This window comes from Schistocerca nitens, chromosome 5, assembly GCF_023898315.1.
Source record: "Schistocerca nitens isolate TAMUIC-IGC-003100 chromosome 5, iqSchNite1.1, whole genome shotgun sequence".
NCBI lineage: Eukaryota > Metazoa > Arthropoda > Insecta > Orthoptera > Acrididae > Schistocerca > Schistocerca nitens.
The window spans coordinates 550,651,999-550,669,269 of NC_064618.1; the positions used below are offsets into that span (position 1 = coordinate 550,651,999).

The window sequence follows — 17,271 nt, forward strand, 5'->3', positions numbered from 1 at the left end:
TGAGTCAAATACCCTATTAATAACTGAAAGACATCATTTTTATCTAGTTTGACTACTTGTAGCCAGTAGGAATTTCCATTTTATTTTCTGTAAAAATTTTCTCATGAGTTCCATACTGCCTCACTGCCAGTTTTTTTCCCCCCTTTTATGCCAGTTTTTTCTCTTTTATCCCAATGAAATGTTCCTTTTATTACAGTTGGTGGGAGAGAAAGATAGAGCAAAGGATGGGAATTGAGGATAAGACAAAAGGAGATAGAAGGAGAGATGTCTGCAATGCTTCACTTTCTGTTCTAACATGGACAGTAAGAATTCTGAAATAACACCACATACATAAATTGAGAAAGTCAATTTCAAATTAAACATCTTCACAGTACTGGTTTTGTCACGCTACCATACAATATGTCCGACATATGATACAGGCACGATGAATGTTTTAATTAACACCTTTATTGCAAATAATAAATAGTCTTTTCTACACTGTTATACTGTTTATCAAAATTAAGTTACGATAAAAGACCAATTAATAGGAAATGCAATAATACTTAACCTTACTCATAAGCTAAAATGACAAAAGAATAGTGTATTACAGTTACATACAAAATCACAGTAGAGTAAAATTGTATTAACAATCACAATAATCGCAAATGTCAAATATGGTCACAGTATTGTAAGATAGCATTTCTTCACCACAGTTGTTTGCCATAATTCATCATATTCATGCAAGGAATGCACCAAACCCAAAAGTTCCTCTCATAGCATCCCAGTAGTAGCGATTCCAATTGTCCTTCATAGTATCCAAGTGACTAAAAAATATGAAGCTATATGTTATTTAGTTAATGCCACAATTTAATAATTAACATATAAGAATCTATGGTATATTTCACAATACAATAAATATTGAGAGCTACCACCTGCAAGTATTAAGAGCACCCATATCAGCTGCCTCATTAAGAAACAGTTAGAAGTAAAAGTGAAAGGGGACTATGGACAATTTGACAAAAATATGTGCCAAACTTGTGTCAAAAAAAAAAAAAAAATAACGAAATAGTATTTTTTTCAATAAAAATTTTTCTATAACTTTTATCAAATCAATTGTCAATAAACTCCTCACAAATGTTTTGTATCTCCTGCATGTCTGTGTGGATTCTGATTGAAGGAAAGCAGAGAAATAAAGTGTAGGCTTTACAGAAGCAAAAAATAACTTCAAATAATGTAAAATCCAGTATGGAATAATGACAGTATTATGAAAAGGATAATTGCTACTCACCATATTGTGGAGATGTTGAGATTCAAGCAGACACAACAAAAAGATCTCTTTAACAGGTAAGCTTTCAGATAAAAGGCCTTTTCTGAACTAGACAACATACAGACACACATTTATGAAAATGCAACTCACAAACATATTACACTGCTGAGGCCAAACTGGCCAGAGTCTGGCCTCAGCAACCAGAGACAGGAGTCATATGTGTATAAGATGTGTTTACATGAATGTGTGTGTGTGTGTGTTGTCTAATTCAGAAGAAGGCCTTTTGGCCAAAAGCTTTCTTATTTAGCGTTCACTTTGTTGTGCCTGTCAACATCTCCACTTTATGGTAAGTGGTAATCTATCCTTTTTGTAATACTGTCAAAAAATAACTTCACTGTGAAATGAAAACAAAACAATAACCAAAATAAACAGTCTTTTTTTAATTAAAATCTATTAAACTTTCTTTCAACTGTGCTCCACAGCTTCAAAATGTATGAAAGATATCTTTTATACTTTATTCTGCTGCTACTAGTTTCAACACAGTGTCATCATTTGACAGAGTTGACAGCTGAAAGCAGTATACACCACATGTCAATGACTACTATGTGCCACAAACATATATTTGACACTGTGGAAGCAAATCAGCCTGGAATATGGCACAGTATCCAGTAAACAATCACTATTTACTTGGATCGTTCTTGGTAATCTCTCCACAACAAGTTGGGACAATGGTGCTCAAACTTGATTCAATTTATACTGTTGGTTGTAATGGATGCCTAGAGACAAAAGTTATGAGGAGACAGCTGTGTGCCTTCTGGATCAACACAGCACTATGAATTGTTTCCAAAAAGGCACCATGCAGTTCTGTTGCATTCTCCTAGCTGTACCTATGAGTCCTATGTTGTAGACAGAGGCAACCATTACAAGGTACATCTCTTAACATTTTGTATGACATAACACTAGCTGCATGTTCACATGATGTTACTCCTGTGTATGCAAATTTGTAGGAAACTTGCCATGGTGACAACCTTTCAAGTAACAATGTGCACATGGTCTAATCTTAAAATGATCCTTTGAGACATGTTAATGGGCATTAGAGTGAACAAATGCTGCATTGGTCCATTCACAACTCGAGACACAGTGTGGTCAACTGAACTGCACTGGTAATGCAATCTCACTTTTCTCTTCAATACACATATCACCATACATTGAAATTTACTGTTGTCGAAATGGTTCTGAAGAAGAGGTATCTGATCCAAAAAATACAAACTACAGAAGTTTTGAAGGTGATGCAAAACTTGTTTTCAGCAGTTTAGAATATTACATTCAAATTAACATTTTATGCTTTAATATTTAAAATGTACCTGCACAGACAATCTTCTAAATATCCACAGCCCTCTGCTTGTTAAGTTTGTAAAACACTATTATTGTTATAATCATAACTATTACTCAAATCATCTCTTTCAATAACATCTTACGACGTGGCCAATACTTTTTACATTTACCAAGTTGTTATATGGTCTGTTTTTGACCACTAATGGAAGCTTACAATATTTTTATCTTTGTTAACAAAAAGTACTTAATTAACCTGTCTACAAAATCCACAAACAATGCCAAAATGCTAACATAATGGAAATTTTCATGCATGATATTGTACATTTATAATAACCACACTGTCAATGGGACATTAGACTCTAATCTTCCTTCCTTCATCAATTGGTAGTTTTATCCAATAACAAGAACAGGATGGCATGTGCTTACACTGAAGTAATCATACTATGTCTGACTCTGATAAACTGCACATAGATCATGGAGTAAAGGAACAATTTCCATACAATGCAGTGCCTCATATGGGTGGAACAGGAGCTACAAAACATCAGGCACATCAAAGTGTCACAGTGGTGACTAATACAACTGCCCACACCTCTCTTCCACAAAAAAGGCAGCTGTCTTCACTGCATAGTGAATGATTGAAAAATATATGAAATTAGGAATCTGTGACCCACTTGCACCCCTGCAAGAATTCTTGCATAAATGTCTGTGTGTGCGCTGTAATTATTCTAATCTTGTATGTGTGATCCCTAAGGGACCAATACATAAAATGTTATATTCCTAGATACATCAGCTAAAGCTGATTAAAGAAAATTTGTAAACAGACTTTGACAGGAGAGTTTGCTTGTATCTTCTAAGTATTTGGCAGAATAGTTTTATCACTATCACCATGATGTTCTCCCATGGGCAGAACAAACCTGTGACCATTTGTGCTGCCCATCTTCGTAAACATTCAATATCCCATGTTAGTCTAATCTTAGGATGGTCTGCAAGAGTGTTTTGTAACCAGTCTCCTTTTTGTAGACTGACTGCATTTTCTTAGTATTCTACTAATGAGCCAATGAAGTATGCCACCTGATGTATGTAAGAGAGAGTTTGTGTGATTGGTCCATATCATATCCCTACAAATTGTTGTATTTGTATGCCAAAGATGAACATCACAACTTCAGTTTATCACAGTCAAAATCATGATAATTGTGGATCACCAAAAAAGAACACCTTTCACTTGGGGTGACACGTTGACACTGACTGTATAGTGCTTTTTTCTTCATTTTGTGAAGTGCATAATTTTACATTTCTGAACTTTTAAAGCAACTTTCCATTGCACAACCTTGAAATATTATTAAGATCTGACTTTATATTTGTGCAGCTATTGTTAGAGGCACAAATTAAATTCACAACTAATGATGTAATGTGAATTTGCATCGTACTTGCAAATTTTCAAAAATATACAAAAGGCTTCAATCAAAATACACACTATTTTTGACACAATCAATGGAAAATAACACAAAAGTGACACAAACAACAAAATATTATAATCAGGAACTTTGAATTGGATGCTATGTGGAAAAGCAGTCTCACATGAAGGACACTGTGCAAGCTGGCTTACATATGTAAAAAAGAAATGCGCAAAATGCATGGACTTTTTACGTGGCTTACTCTGTGATAACTTCTACATTAACATACCACAGATGAACACCAGAGATTCAGTTTTCCACAGTCAAAATTGTGAGGACTGTGGAGTACTAACAAAACACATCTTCCACTTGTGGTGACTGACATTATACAAATAATATCTTAAAAGTAATGACAGAGCTGAGAGACTTGCAATTTAGTATATATTTTATGTATATGAGAACAAAGGGCTGTTTTCAGGCTGCATAGTGGATATAACTTTGTAAGAAGTGGTGCCTTTGTTTATGTCCTTGGGACTTTAGCACTCCACATTAATCTTTTTAAGAATGTTTAACACCATTAACATTCTCTTCACAGTAAAACTACTTTGATATCATCATCATTGTGACTGTTTTATAAAATTCACAAAGGAATACAAATCTGGCTTAGAGAATTTTGTCAATAAACTACACTTCACTTCAGCAATATGAAAACCAGGAGTGTTATGTAGAGGCCACTGCTTACCTTTCAGGAATACTTTCTTGAGTCAGTTTTACTTCTATGCCATCCAAAAGTTGTTCTATTTCAATTAGAACAGTTGAGAAATGACCATCAGGCCAATTGCTGATTCTCCATGTCTGATAAATCTTTGAGTTTGGTACCTGCAATAATATAACAGTTTAATAGGATAACTGTTTCAGAATGGTGCAGATGTCACGCAAAAGTTGTTCTATTTCAATTAGAACAGATGAGAAATGACTATAAGGCCAACTGCTGATTCTTCATGTCTGAAAAATCTTTGATTTGGGTACCTGCAATAATGTAACAGTTGCAATATGAAAATTCATTCTGGTGTATCAAGTGAAGGAGAAAATCAAAAACAAGATCCACATACATTGATGGATAAAAATATGTAAACACCAAAAACATAACATGTTATCATGTCTAATATGGTGTAGGAAAACTGTCGACATTCAAAACAGCTTCCAGTCATCTCAAAATGGATAAATACATGTCCTGTATGGTTTTCAAATGAATTTTATACCATTCTTCCTGCAAAATAATGGAAAGTTCTGGTAATGATGATTGAGGTGGAGAGCGATCACACACCCTTCCTTCACAAAACCAGTGCTGGACGGTGCAAGCTATGTGAGCAGGGGCCCTGCCATCTTGGAATACAGCTTCACCATTGGAGAACAAAGACTGTATCACGAGATGACCTTGATCAGCCAAACTGGTCACATAATCCTTAGCAATAAAGTGACCTTGCACAGCAACCATGAGCCCAAGGAATACCTCGATGTGGCTACCAAAATCATCACTGAACACTCTCCATAGTTCACTCTTAGGATGTAAACTCAGCCAGAAGTTGGAAACGTAGTAAAACAAGACACATTTAACCAAATGGCTTTCCTCCATTCCTCCACAATCCAGGTTTTATGGCTCCAGCACAATATTTTCCTGTTGCCAGGATTGGCATAACCAATGAGCGGTTTTGGAATTCCAGCTAGCCCTGAAATTCCCTGCTTATGGAGCTACACTCATGTTTTTTGGTACTGACAGGGTTCGTGAGTGTGACATGCAGTTCTGCAGTGACTTTTGCAGCTGACATCCTCTTATTTTTTGCCACAATCCTCTTCAATGACTGCCCATCACAATCACTCAAAACACACTTTTGTCCGCATTATGACTTAGTAGATGATGTTTTCTGCTTTCCTTTACGCAGTATCAATCTTCAATACAATGCCTCACCAACAATTTGCCCACATTCAAAATCACTTGGCTCCAATATAACACACTCACAACTACACAGAACACTCTTCTGACTGTGCCTGACACTTTCAACTTATTAAGGGCATTGCGCAGGTGCCATCTGTGGTAAAACACAACAGTGCAACCTGCAGTATTGGTTAACATCTGCATTTATGTTGAAGAATTCATTTCTTGCAGTTTTTATATTTTCGACCAAACCCTGTACATAACTTAGCACCTGTAGTTCAAAAGTAATTACTTCCACAGTAATGTAAACATAAACATGAATTAAAAATGGGTTACAAATAAATGAAATAAAAATCTATTTCAACAGACTTTTTAGTGCTCTTTAGTATTGTAGGTAATATGCAAAGGTGACAGTCTTGACAATCAAAGTGGAACAAAGTTCATAAAATTATAAGCATCACATAAATCGAAATCAAATTCTTCTGATGGAAAAAATTACTCTCAAGGCCGCTGTGAAGTACATGGCAGAAAGTACTTCCTATTGTAATAGTTATTCATGTATGGAGTGAAGGAAGAATGACTGTTTAAATGTCTCATGTGCATTAATTAATCTAATCTTGGGCTCATGATCCCATGGGATAATACGGAGAGGGTTGTAGTATATTCCTAGAGTCATCACTGAAGTTCTCGAAACTTTGTTAAGTAGGCTTTCTTGGGGCAGTCTGCACCTATCTCCAGGTGTCTTCCAGTTCAGTTTCTTCAGCATCTCTGTGACACTATCCCATGGGTCAGACAAACCTGTGATCATTCATCCTGCACTTCTCTATATAGATTGAGTATCCCCTGTTAGTTGTATTTTGTACAGGCACCACACGCTACCTCCTTTGTAGATCAATTTCACTTCTCTAGAATTCTACTTATAAACCAAAACCTGTACCTGCTTTACCTATAACTGGGCCTATTTAATCAAACAAACAGCAAGGTTCTCAATACACTTTCCTGGGAGCACCCCTGAACTTACTTCTACATGTGTCGATGCTTCTCCATCCAATATAACATGCTTCCACTCCATATGAATAAATCCTCAATCCAGTAACAAATTTCAGTTAATACCCCATACAATAATGCTTTTTATGATAAGCATGTGATTCTGAGTCGAAAGCTGTTTGGAAATCAAGAAATATATTCACTTCACTATCTTAATCCATGGCTCTTAGGATTTCATGTGAGAAAAACAGAAGTTGGGTGTCACGTGATTGGTGCTTGTGGAATCTCTGCTGGTTCGCACGGAGGTCATTCTATTTGCGATACATGGGCAATCCAGAAAGTAAAAGGTGTTTTGGCCTATCATGGCAATGGGCACGGCTAAACTGCCATCTTGGTACCACAACATCCCTACACTCAGTATGCATCCAGTGCTGGTAGCATGTGTTTTGTGTCTCTGCTGCTTTCCTTTCTGTGATGTATTAAAATGAGTGCTGCAATAGAAAAAATCCTGTCATATGTGAGGTGCATTCTGTGAGTAGGTTTTTGTCAGCAAAAAATTGCAAAACAGTTGAAATTTATTGTGACCTTTGTGGTGTGTAAAGAAAAATAATAATGAGTGAAAGGTGAGTTAGACAATTGTGCATTGATTTTAAAGACAGCTGTACCAATGCTCACAATGTAGACCATAGTGGTAGGTCTAGCCGTGTCACTGACGAACTAGTGATGAAAATCAATGACAAAATTTGTGAACTTTGTTGTTTTATGGTTATGGAACTTTTGCAACTACCACCTCTTCCCAGCAATGAAGACATGGTTCACTACACATCACTCTGGTACTGACGTGAACTGAATGCCAGTATAAACCAGTGTTTGCAGTTACATGTGATAGATTTGTACAGAGACAGTACTGAAAAATTTGTGCCACGGTATAATAAGTGTCTCGGTCTGAATGGCAATTACGTAGAAGAATAGCTTAAGAGTGTAGCTTTAAATGTGTATAATAAAAATTTGGTTTCCATATTGTTAATTTTTTATTTCAAAATGTCTCTTACTTTCTGGATAGCCCTCATACTTCATTATGTTCGAGCTCAGAATATGTTCTAAGATTCTACAAGAACTGGATGTCAAGGATACCAGTCAGTAGTTTTTGGTTCACTTCTGCTATCCTTCATGTAGATGGATGTGGCCTACGCTAACACCAGTGATGCTAATATCTATATTGCCATCTTTACAGCGATGCAAGAATTAAATTGGGACAATACCACTGGATGTTCATTTGTAAAGGAACATAAGCAAACAAAGTTCAGAGTTTCTCCTCTGCTACCCTCAATTTCAGTTCCTGTCCCATCTCTGAATGTCTGGACATTTCGGTATCACTAACAGCCTTAACATATGACCAGAATTTTTTTGGTTTTGGTGAGGGATCCTTTGATAATATTTTGCCATGATAGTCATGAAAGGTTTCATGCACTGTCCTATCAAATGTCAAACACATTTCATTCAGCATCCCACTATTTACAGCCCTATTCATTTTTATACCTATTAACAAACAGTAGTCTCTGTTTATTTACAGTGACTTTATACCATGGACAGTCCCTCGCATCATTAACTGTTCTGCTCGGAACATATGTATCATGTACTTGGTCAACCATTCATCTAAACCTGAGTTACAGTTCTTCTATATGCTCCTCTCCTGAGCTAAACATTTCAGGTTCTTTATTGAGAAGCGACACTACTACCTCCTTATCTAGTTTGTTGAACATATAAATCCTCCTATTTGTTTTCGCTGTCCTCTGTACTTTGGTATTCATTGTTGCTACAGCTGCCCCATGGTCATTGATACCAGTTTCAATGTGGACATCCTCAAAGAAGGCAGCTCTATTTGTTAAAATATTTGAAACAGTTGTCCTATCACAACTCATAGCCTTTCTCTCAAGTGCTTACTGAATCACAGCTTAGATTTAGGAAAAACCTAAGCATGGCCACCACTATTATATGTGTACAGTAAAGCACACAGCCAGAATGTTTCTAAAACTTATTAAACCCTCTGACTCAGAAAAACATGGGCATCTATTTTTTTTTTTTTTTTAAAAAAAACATCTAGACACATACCTGATGAATCAGAAACATTTTGCCAAACTTATTTATCAAGCCTCAATTCTTGGACCTTTCCTATTTCTAACATATATCTGTACACCCTTTAACTCGCACATTGTAACTTGAATTTTCAGCAAATAATGAGCTACTTGAATTAAGAACATAAAAAGAAGAAGAAGAAGCAGCAGCACGGTCGTAACATGTACAGATAACAAAATAATTACAGTTTCACACAAATTGTATGATTTATTCAGAAGAAAGAGATTCACAAACTGAGCAAGTAAATAACACATTGGTCCAGTTCATCACGAACGTGGTTTTGCAGTCAGTGCAGTGTTTACAAATGCGGAGTTGGCAGATGCCCATTTGATGTATGGATTAGCACAGGGCAATAGCCGTGGCGTGGTACGTTTGTATCGAGACAGATTTCCAGAACGAAGGTGTCCTGACAGGAAGACATTTGAAGCAATTGATTGGCGTCTTAGGGAGCACGGAACATTGCAGCCTATGACTCGCGACTGGGGAAGACCTAGAACGACGAGGACACCTGCAATGGACGAGGCAATTCTTCGTGCAGTTGACGATAACCCTAATGTCAGCGTCAGAGAAGTTGCTGCTGTACAAGGTAACGTTGACCACATCACTGTATGGAGAGTGCTATGGGAGAACCAGTTGTTTCCGTACCATGTACAGCGTGTGCAGGCACTATCTGCAGCTGATTGGTCTCCACGGGTACACTTCTGCGTATGGTTCATCCAACAATGTGTCGATCCTCATTTCAGTGCAAATGTTCTCTTTACAGATGAGGCTTCATTTCAACATGATCAAATTGTAAATTTTCACAATCAACATGTGTGGGCTGACGAGAATCCACACGCAATTGTGCAATCACGTCATCAACACAGATTTTCTGTGAATGTTTGGGCAGGCATTGTTGGTGATGTCTTGATTGGGCCCCATGTTCTTCCACCTACGCTCAATGGAGCACGTTATTATGGTTTCATACAGGATACTCTACCTGTGCTGCTAGAACATGTGCCTTTACAAGTATGACACAACATGTGGTTCATGCACGATGGAGCTCCTGGACATTTCAGTCAAAGTGTTCGTACGCTTCTCAACAACAGATTCGGTGACTGATGGATTGGTAGAGGCGGACCAATTCCATGGCCTCCACGCTCTCCTGACCTCAACCCTCTTGACTTTCATTTATGGGGGCATTTGAAAACTCTTGTCTACGCAACCCCGGTATCAAATGTAGAGACTCTTCGTGCTCGTATTGTGGACGGCTGTGTTACAATACACCATTCTCCAGGGCTGCATCAGCGCATCAGGGATTCCATGCGATGGAGGGTGGATGCATGTATCCTCGCTAACGGACATTTTGAACATTTCCTGTAACAAAGTGTTTGAAGTCACGCTGGTACGTTCTGTTGCTGTGTGTTTCCATTCCATGATTAATGTGATTTGAAGATAAGTAATAAAATGAGCTCTAACATGGAAAGTAAGCGTTTCCGGACACATGTCCACATAACATATTTTCTTTCTTTTTGTGTGAGGAATGTTTCCTGAGAGTTTGGCCATACCTTTTTGTAAAACCCTGTATATGTTAAATTGGTTGCCTCATGATCATCTACATGTGGGTATTACTGTAATAACCTGACATGTTCTACATCCTAGTGATACATTCGAGTCAAGGATCCACGGAACTTGAAAATAAATAAATAGATAAATAAATAAATAAATAAATAAAACTATCTGATGTCCACCGACTGTTGTTCCATGACATGATGATTTTTGTGAGTTTTTTTGGAAAAGACATCTACACAGGGACATGAAAATATCAGAAAATGCATTTGATAATTCATCAGTTGTTGATTTTGCAAATCATTTTCCCAGGCTGCTTTTGCTAACACTAATAAAAATATTGTAGACATTTGCATAGTAATGACATAGATGATTACATAAACAAATTTAAAGTAATTCATCTAAAAAATATTCTACCAACATGTGATATGCTAATCTACATAATGAGTTCTATTAGAAATGCATGAAATTAAAGACAAATTCAAGAAGTATTACACATTATCAAAGAATTCCTGTAAAGAATAAAAAGAATTATGCAAAAGATAAAGTTTTAGATCTGTTTTGAATTTAGTAAGATCCCCAATCACTGATTTGATATGGACAGGAAGTTTATTGAACACTTTTATACTTGAATAATGAACTCCTTTCTGTATCATGCTGAGATTTTTTAAATCTTTGTGAAGATCATGTTTCCTTGATGTATTGTGGTCATGGTATGCACTACTCATTTTGTAAATTGCATAATTTTTGTTCACGGAGCACATTAGTGACAAGATGTATTGACAAGGCATGGTGAGGATCCCCAGCTGTTTGAATAAATTTCTGGAAGAAGATCTAGGATGCACTCTACTCATAATCCTGATAACTCTCTTCTGTGCAACAAAGACTTTATTTGCTTGTGGTTGATTTCCCCAGGATATGATGCCATACGTCATAAGTGAATGGAAATAACAAACATATGCAGTTTTGATTGTTTCCATGTCACAAACAGATGCAATTGAGCGAATGACAAATGCTGCTGAATTCAGTCTTTTACATAGGTCAGTGATGTGGACAGACCAATTTAGTTTGTTATCAATATGTAAACCCAGAAATTTGTAAGATACAATTTCCACTATTTCTTTGTCTCCATATTTTATTTCAACAATTTCCATTTTTTTTTTTGTTTACTGTTTGAAACTGAATGAAATGAGTCTTATTAACATTGAGGGACAGACCATTTGCAGTGAACCAATCTAGAACTTCTTGGAATATAGTGGTCGCAGTATGCTCTAGACTGCAGTTGGGTACCTTCTCAATCATAATTGTTGTGTCATCTGCAAATAGGGTGAAGTGTGCTTCTTGGGTCACACACCATGGGAGGTCATTTACAAAGATTAAGAAAAGTAAGGGACCAAGCACCGATCCCTGCGGCACTCCACATTTTAATGCACCCCAATCAGAGCTGGCAAGCACCTTTGCACAACTGTTTAATACTACCTTCTGATTTCTGTCATCTAGATACGACTCAAGCCACTTCCCTACTTTATCTTTTAAGCCATAATGCTCAGCCTTTCTTAGTACAATCTTGTGATCTACACAGTCAAATGCTTTTGACAGATCACAAAAGATTCCAACTGGTGACATTTTCTTGTTTATTGATTCAAGGAGTTGGTTGACAAATGAGAAAATGGCTTGTTCAGTTGAAACACCCTTTTGGAATCCAAACTGATTTTTATTAAGGATGTTATATTTATTAAGGTGAGCCATGATTCTATTGTACATAAGTTTCTCAAGGATTTTTGAAAGGTTTGTTAACAATGAAATTGGATGGTAGTTAGAAACATCTGCTTTATCACCCTTTTTCAAGAGTGGTTTAACAACAGCAAATTTTAGTCTATTAGGGACAGTACCTTGATTTAGAGATTCATTTATGTGACACAGAACTTTAAGAATATATTTGTGGCAATGTTTCAGTACTTTGATAGATCTATTGTCCACACCAGTGGAATTTTTGTTTTTCATTTGGCATATCACCTTCTCAATCTCATTTGCTGTGATGTAGGGTACATACATTAGGCTAATTTTTCTCTGCACTGCTTTTTGTAGAAGGTTCATGGCTTCATCCATAGACTCTTTACATCCAATTTGATCTGTTACTGTCAGAAACTATCAAAGTATATTCTCAAACTCTGAAACACCTCAATCCAGTCCAAAAAGGCAACAAAAATTAACACTTCTCAGGCTACATTCAGACATACAAGAAAATTTACAGGGAAGCGATAAAAGCGCTAATGCAATCCACAATTACAAAGTAATTATGGGGAGAGCAAACAAATCAAAAGCAATATGGAAAGCAGTAAAAAAAGAAACAAACAAATATGTCAGAAATCAAGATGACATTATTTTGAAGAGATGATAAACCTTACTCTAGCAAATTACTTAAATGAGTACTTCGTAACTACTCCAGTCAACATGAGTAAAACCTACTGTACAAGTAACAGAACGCCAGTTCCAAAGGAACAAAGAGTTAATTCAATAGTGCTTTGTCCCACAAACAAATCAGAAGTTCTTAAAGTAATAAAAAATAACGAAGAATAAAATGTCTTCCCAAATTGGCGAGATACCTGGAGCAGTTGTAATTAAATGTGCTACTGGCATGTCAGAATACATATTATAAATACATAATTATCAGGACTGTTTCTGCAAAGACTGAAAATGTCAAAAATAAAACCACTGTATAAAAAGGGCATTACATATGAAGATGGAAACATAAGTCTAGTAGCTTTGTTATCTGTATTTCCAGAAGTAATAGAGACAATCAAGAAACACAGAATTACAAATTACCTTCAAAAATTCTATCTCTTGTCTGTAAATCAACTTAGTTTTTGCAATCAGCTATTGTATTGGGACTTGACAGAAAGAACAATACAAGAGAAACGAACTCGGTCTTATCGATGGCATTCATTACTGTCCAACATGATATCTTAATAGAAAAATATCAGTGAACAAGGAGTGGTAAAACAATGATTTGTCATATCCCATAATAGGAGACTGGTAGCTGAAATACATTAAGGAACAAAGTGTTGTTTACAGATCTGATATTCAGACTGTACCATTTGGAGTACATCATGGCAGTGTTCTAGTACCTCTCTTATTTCTTATTCATGTTAACGATATAAAGATTCCAATCAATGGTACTCACATAACCATGTTTTCTGATGACACAAATGTTGTTCTAACTGATATAAATCAGATACTGCTACCAGAGTTCTGGAATATTTACAAAACTGGTTTCAAATGAACATGTAAACATTAAATGTTTCAAAAACTAATTATATTCATTGCAGGAAATCAGTTATATCATGACCTAGACCTCAGAATACAAAATAAAGAAACTGTGAGGGTAGCTCTCACAATAGTTTTAGGTGTGGATACATAAGAAAACTTAGACTGGAAATCTCACATCCTCTATCATACAAACAATCTGATTACCTTGCATGGCATGTAATTAGTGTGTGTAGAAGAGAATGTAGAAGAACGTTTTATTTTGTTTACCCCATTCTGCTATTACCTATGACCTCACCTTCTGGGGTCATAAAAAGATAAACCTGAAAACCACCTTCACTGCACAAAATGAGCTGTTGGAATAATTACCAAAAATTGAAGGCTAACACCCTCAAAGCAGTTATTTCAACATCTAAATATTCTACCCTTACCATGCTTCTATGTACAAAAAAGTGTAATGAATATAAAAAGGTACACTGACAATTTCAAAGCTTATTCAGATTTTCATTGTTAGAATACAATAATGTGCAATGACATTCATATAAAAATAGTAAACAGGGCTTCAGCGCAGAAACACACAAACATTCAACACTGAACAACAGACTTCCAGTATAGACAAAAGAAATAAAAAATTGCCTTCATTTAAGCAAGCAGTATTCAATTTCTTAATGACCAACTGCAATTATAGTGCAAAAAAACCCCTGCAATAACCTTGTGGCAAATAATTATATTCATGTACTATGTGTCAATATCATTTTTTATTAAGTGCTACCCATTTTGAACAGAAGAGTTGTGGCCATGCGGTTCTAGGCGCTTCAGTCTGGAACCACGTGACTGCTACGGTCGCAGGTTCGAATCCTGCCTCGGGCATGGATGTGTGTGATGTCCTTAGGTTAGTTAGGTTTACATAGTTCTAAGTTCTAGGGGACTGATGACCACAGATGTTAAGTCCCATAGTGCTCAGAGCCATTTGAACAGAAGAGTTAGAGCTATGTAGTCCATCTTTTTCATACAGTTATATAATTAACCAAAGTTGTTTGTGCAATTTTGTATGTGATATTGTGTAGGGTACTGTGCACCTCCGTATTATTGTTGTTGTTTTCATTTCATGTATTTTCTGATGAAACCCATTGCAATGTACAATGCCTATGGATGAATGAACTACTACTACTACTACTACTACTACTACTAAGGTGATCTCTAACATTTCCACCAGCTGTTGCGGATGCAATCAAACAATGGAATGTTATAAACTTGTATTACACATGATTTCATGGCAAATGCCATTTATCTATGTATTTAGGTTTTTTTTGTGGTGAGATCTATTTACAAAATTTCAATCACCAACTTTCTCTTCTGAATGCGTAAATATTTTGTTGATACCCACCTACGGAGGGAGAAATGGTCATCATAATGAAATAAGAGAAATTAGAGCTCGAACAGAAAGATTTAGGTGTTCCTTTGGAATGGTAGAGAAGTAGTGTGAAAATGGTTCGATGAACCCTCTGCCAGGCACTTAAGTGGGAATTGCAGAGTAACCATGTAGATGTGGTTGTGGATGTGGATGTAGATGTACTACTGCATTTAAATACACAAATTATTCCTTTGTTTCATAATGTAAGACACAAGTAACAGTGTGGCCACCAAAGGTGAGTTTATTAATCCACATTCAAGTTACACATGAGCATAAATACAATACAAGCAGCAGAAAACATCTGAGGACAAGCAGCTACTATGCTGTTCTTATATAGGGAAGAGCTCCGGTACATGGTACAGTGGGTGCTATGTCGTCTGCACAAGTCATGGGCGGCCTCTGACTGCCAGTCTGCATAGATGCAGATAGTGAAGTGTTGCATTTAGGATGCCAGTGCCCATGTCCACAGCACATATCCAAATATGATACACAGGATTATAGCATGTCTGTCTGCTTGAGGAAAGGTGCTCCTCTGATGCAGGCGTTGGGATGACCATCACACATCCATAGCATCTGTAGAGGCAGAAGGAGATTCTGCACTGAAACGGGTGAGCGTGAGCAAAAGTGGTGGACAGCCATGGGCAAACACCGTGGAGCCGCCCCCCCCCCCCCCCCCCCCCAATCCACAAAGTACCAGAAGATAGGATGAGTGATGCGGGACTGCATTTACAGCAAAAGGCACTGCTTGCTCAGGCATACAGGGACATGGCTTTGGCCCGGTTGGATGTGGAAGTGCAGACAAGTGAACTGCGACGAGAGCCATGTCAACAGGCTTTGGTGAGGCGGCATGAGCAGGAGGAGGACGATGTGGGATGGGTGACCACTGAGCATCTCTGCTGGGCTCCAATCCCCAACTGGTGTAAACCTGTAGGAACTCAAGAAGCGCATCCAGCTATTGTCTGTCAAAGAGTTTGTGACATACTACCACATTTGAACCTCGAATGTGCAGACGAGAAGTTCCACCTTGCCGATAGATTGATGGTGGAAAGGAGGAGCAGTTACATGGTGAATGTCTTGATGGCACAGAAATCACTGAAGATCTGAGACACCTTTACCCATTACAATTGTATACAGCAATCATTCAGTAGAAAAAATCTTGGAAACAGCCTGAATCGTAGCCATGGCTGATATCAAATGACAGCCAACATTTTTTGCAAATTTAGAGAAGTTATCAATAACCAACAATCAGTAAGAACTGAGGACGGATCCCGCAAAAGCAACATGGACAAATTACCACAGATGCTGTGGTGTGGGCCATGGAGAGATCAATGCTCACGGTGCCACTTGTTGTGTAGCACACTGAGAGCAAGCCACTAAGAGCAAGCCACGACTATGTACAATGTGTACATCAGTGTTGGGGTAAAACACTTGCCGACAGGCTAATGATTTGGTACGTGAGGCCTCCCAATGTCCCTGGCGTACTTATTGCCAGAGGCTATGATCACAATGCTAAGCAACAGCCCATCCGTAGCTAAGAGAACAACACCGTCAAACACTGAAAGCTGGTGACAGAGAAAAACAGATAGGTAAAGGATAAGACATCCTGCCCGGGGGCCTGTCCAGCCAGCCATGCTGAACAAAGTGGACAAGCCAGCACAAAACTGAATTGGCAGCAATAACAGCTGCAACCTGGGAGCCCACAATACGAAACCGTGTAAGTTTTGCCTCAACATCTAAGTGGAAAAGAAAGGAGCTCGTTCCATTCAAAAGTAGGCTCAATCCTCATCGGAAGTCAAGACAGTGCACTGGAATTGGCATACTGTGTGGTAAGCTGAAAATGTATTTCACAGTTGTAGCAAGAGTGAAACATAGCCCAACACTTAGGCCACAGATGATAGCAAGCACTCCCTTCTCAACTTGAAAGTAGTGCTCAGTTAAGCTATTGAATGTTCAGAACCATCCTCACAGCAATGTGCAAAAATGGTTCCAAGGCTATGCTGGAAGGCTT

At 37.4% G+C, this 17,271-nt stretch overlaps 1 protein-coding gene across 1 annotated transcript in view; it reads right to left on the reverse strand.

Annotated features, from left to right (window-relative positions):
• Positions 1–465: 465 nt before the first annotated feature.
• LOC126259653 (activator of 90 kDa heat shock protein ATPase homolog 1-like) overlaps positions 466–17,271 on the reverse strand; it is a 123,872-nt gene continuing 107,066 nt past the window's right edge. Inside the window, exons 9-10 of the mRNA XM_049956585.1 lie at positions 4,718–4,854; positions 466–803 (exon numbers count right to left, since the gene is read on the reverse strand). Coding sequence (XP_049812542.1) covers positions 716–803; positions 4,718–4,854 — 225 coding nt within the window. The 3' untranslated portion in view covers positions 466–715. The remainder of the gene's footprint in view (positions 804–4,717; positions 4,855–17,271) is intronic.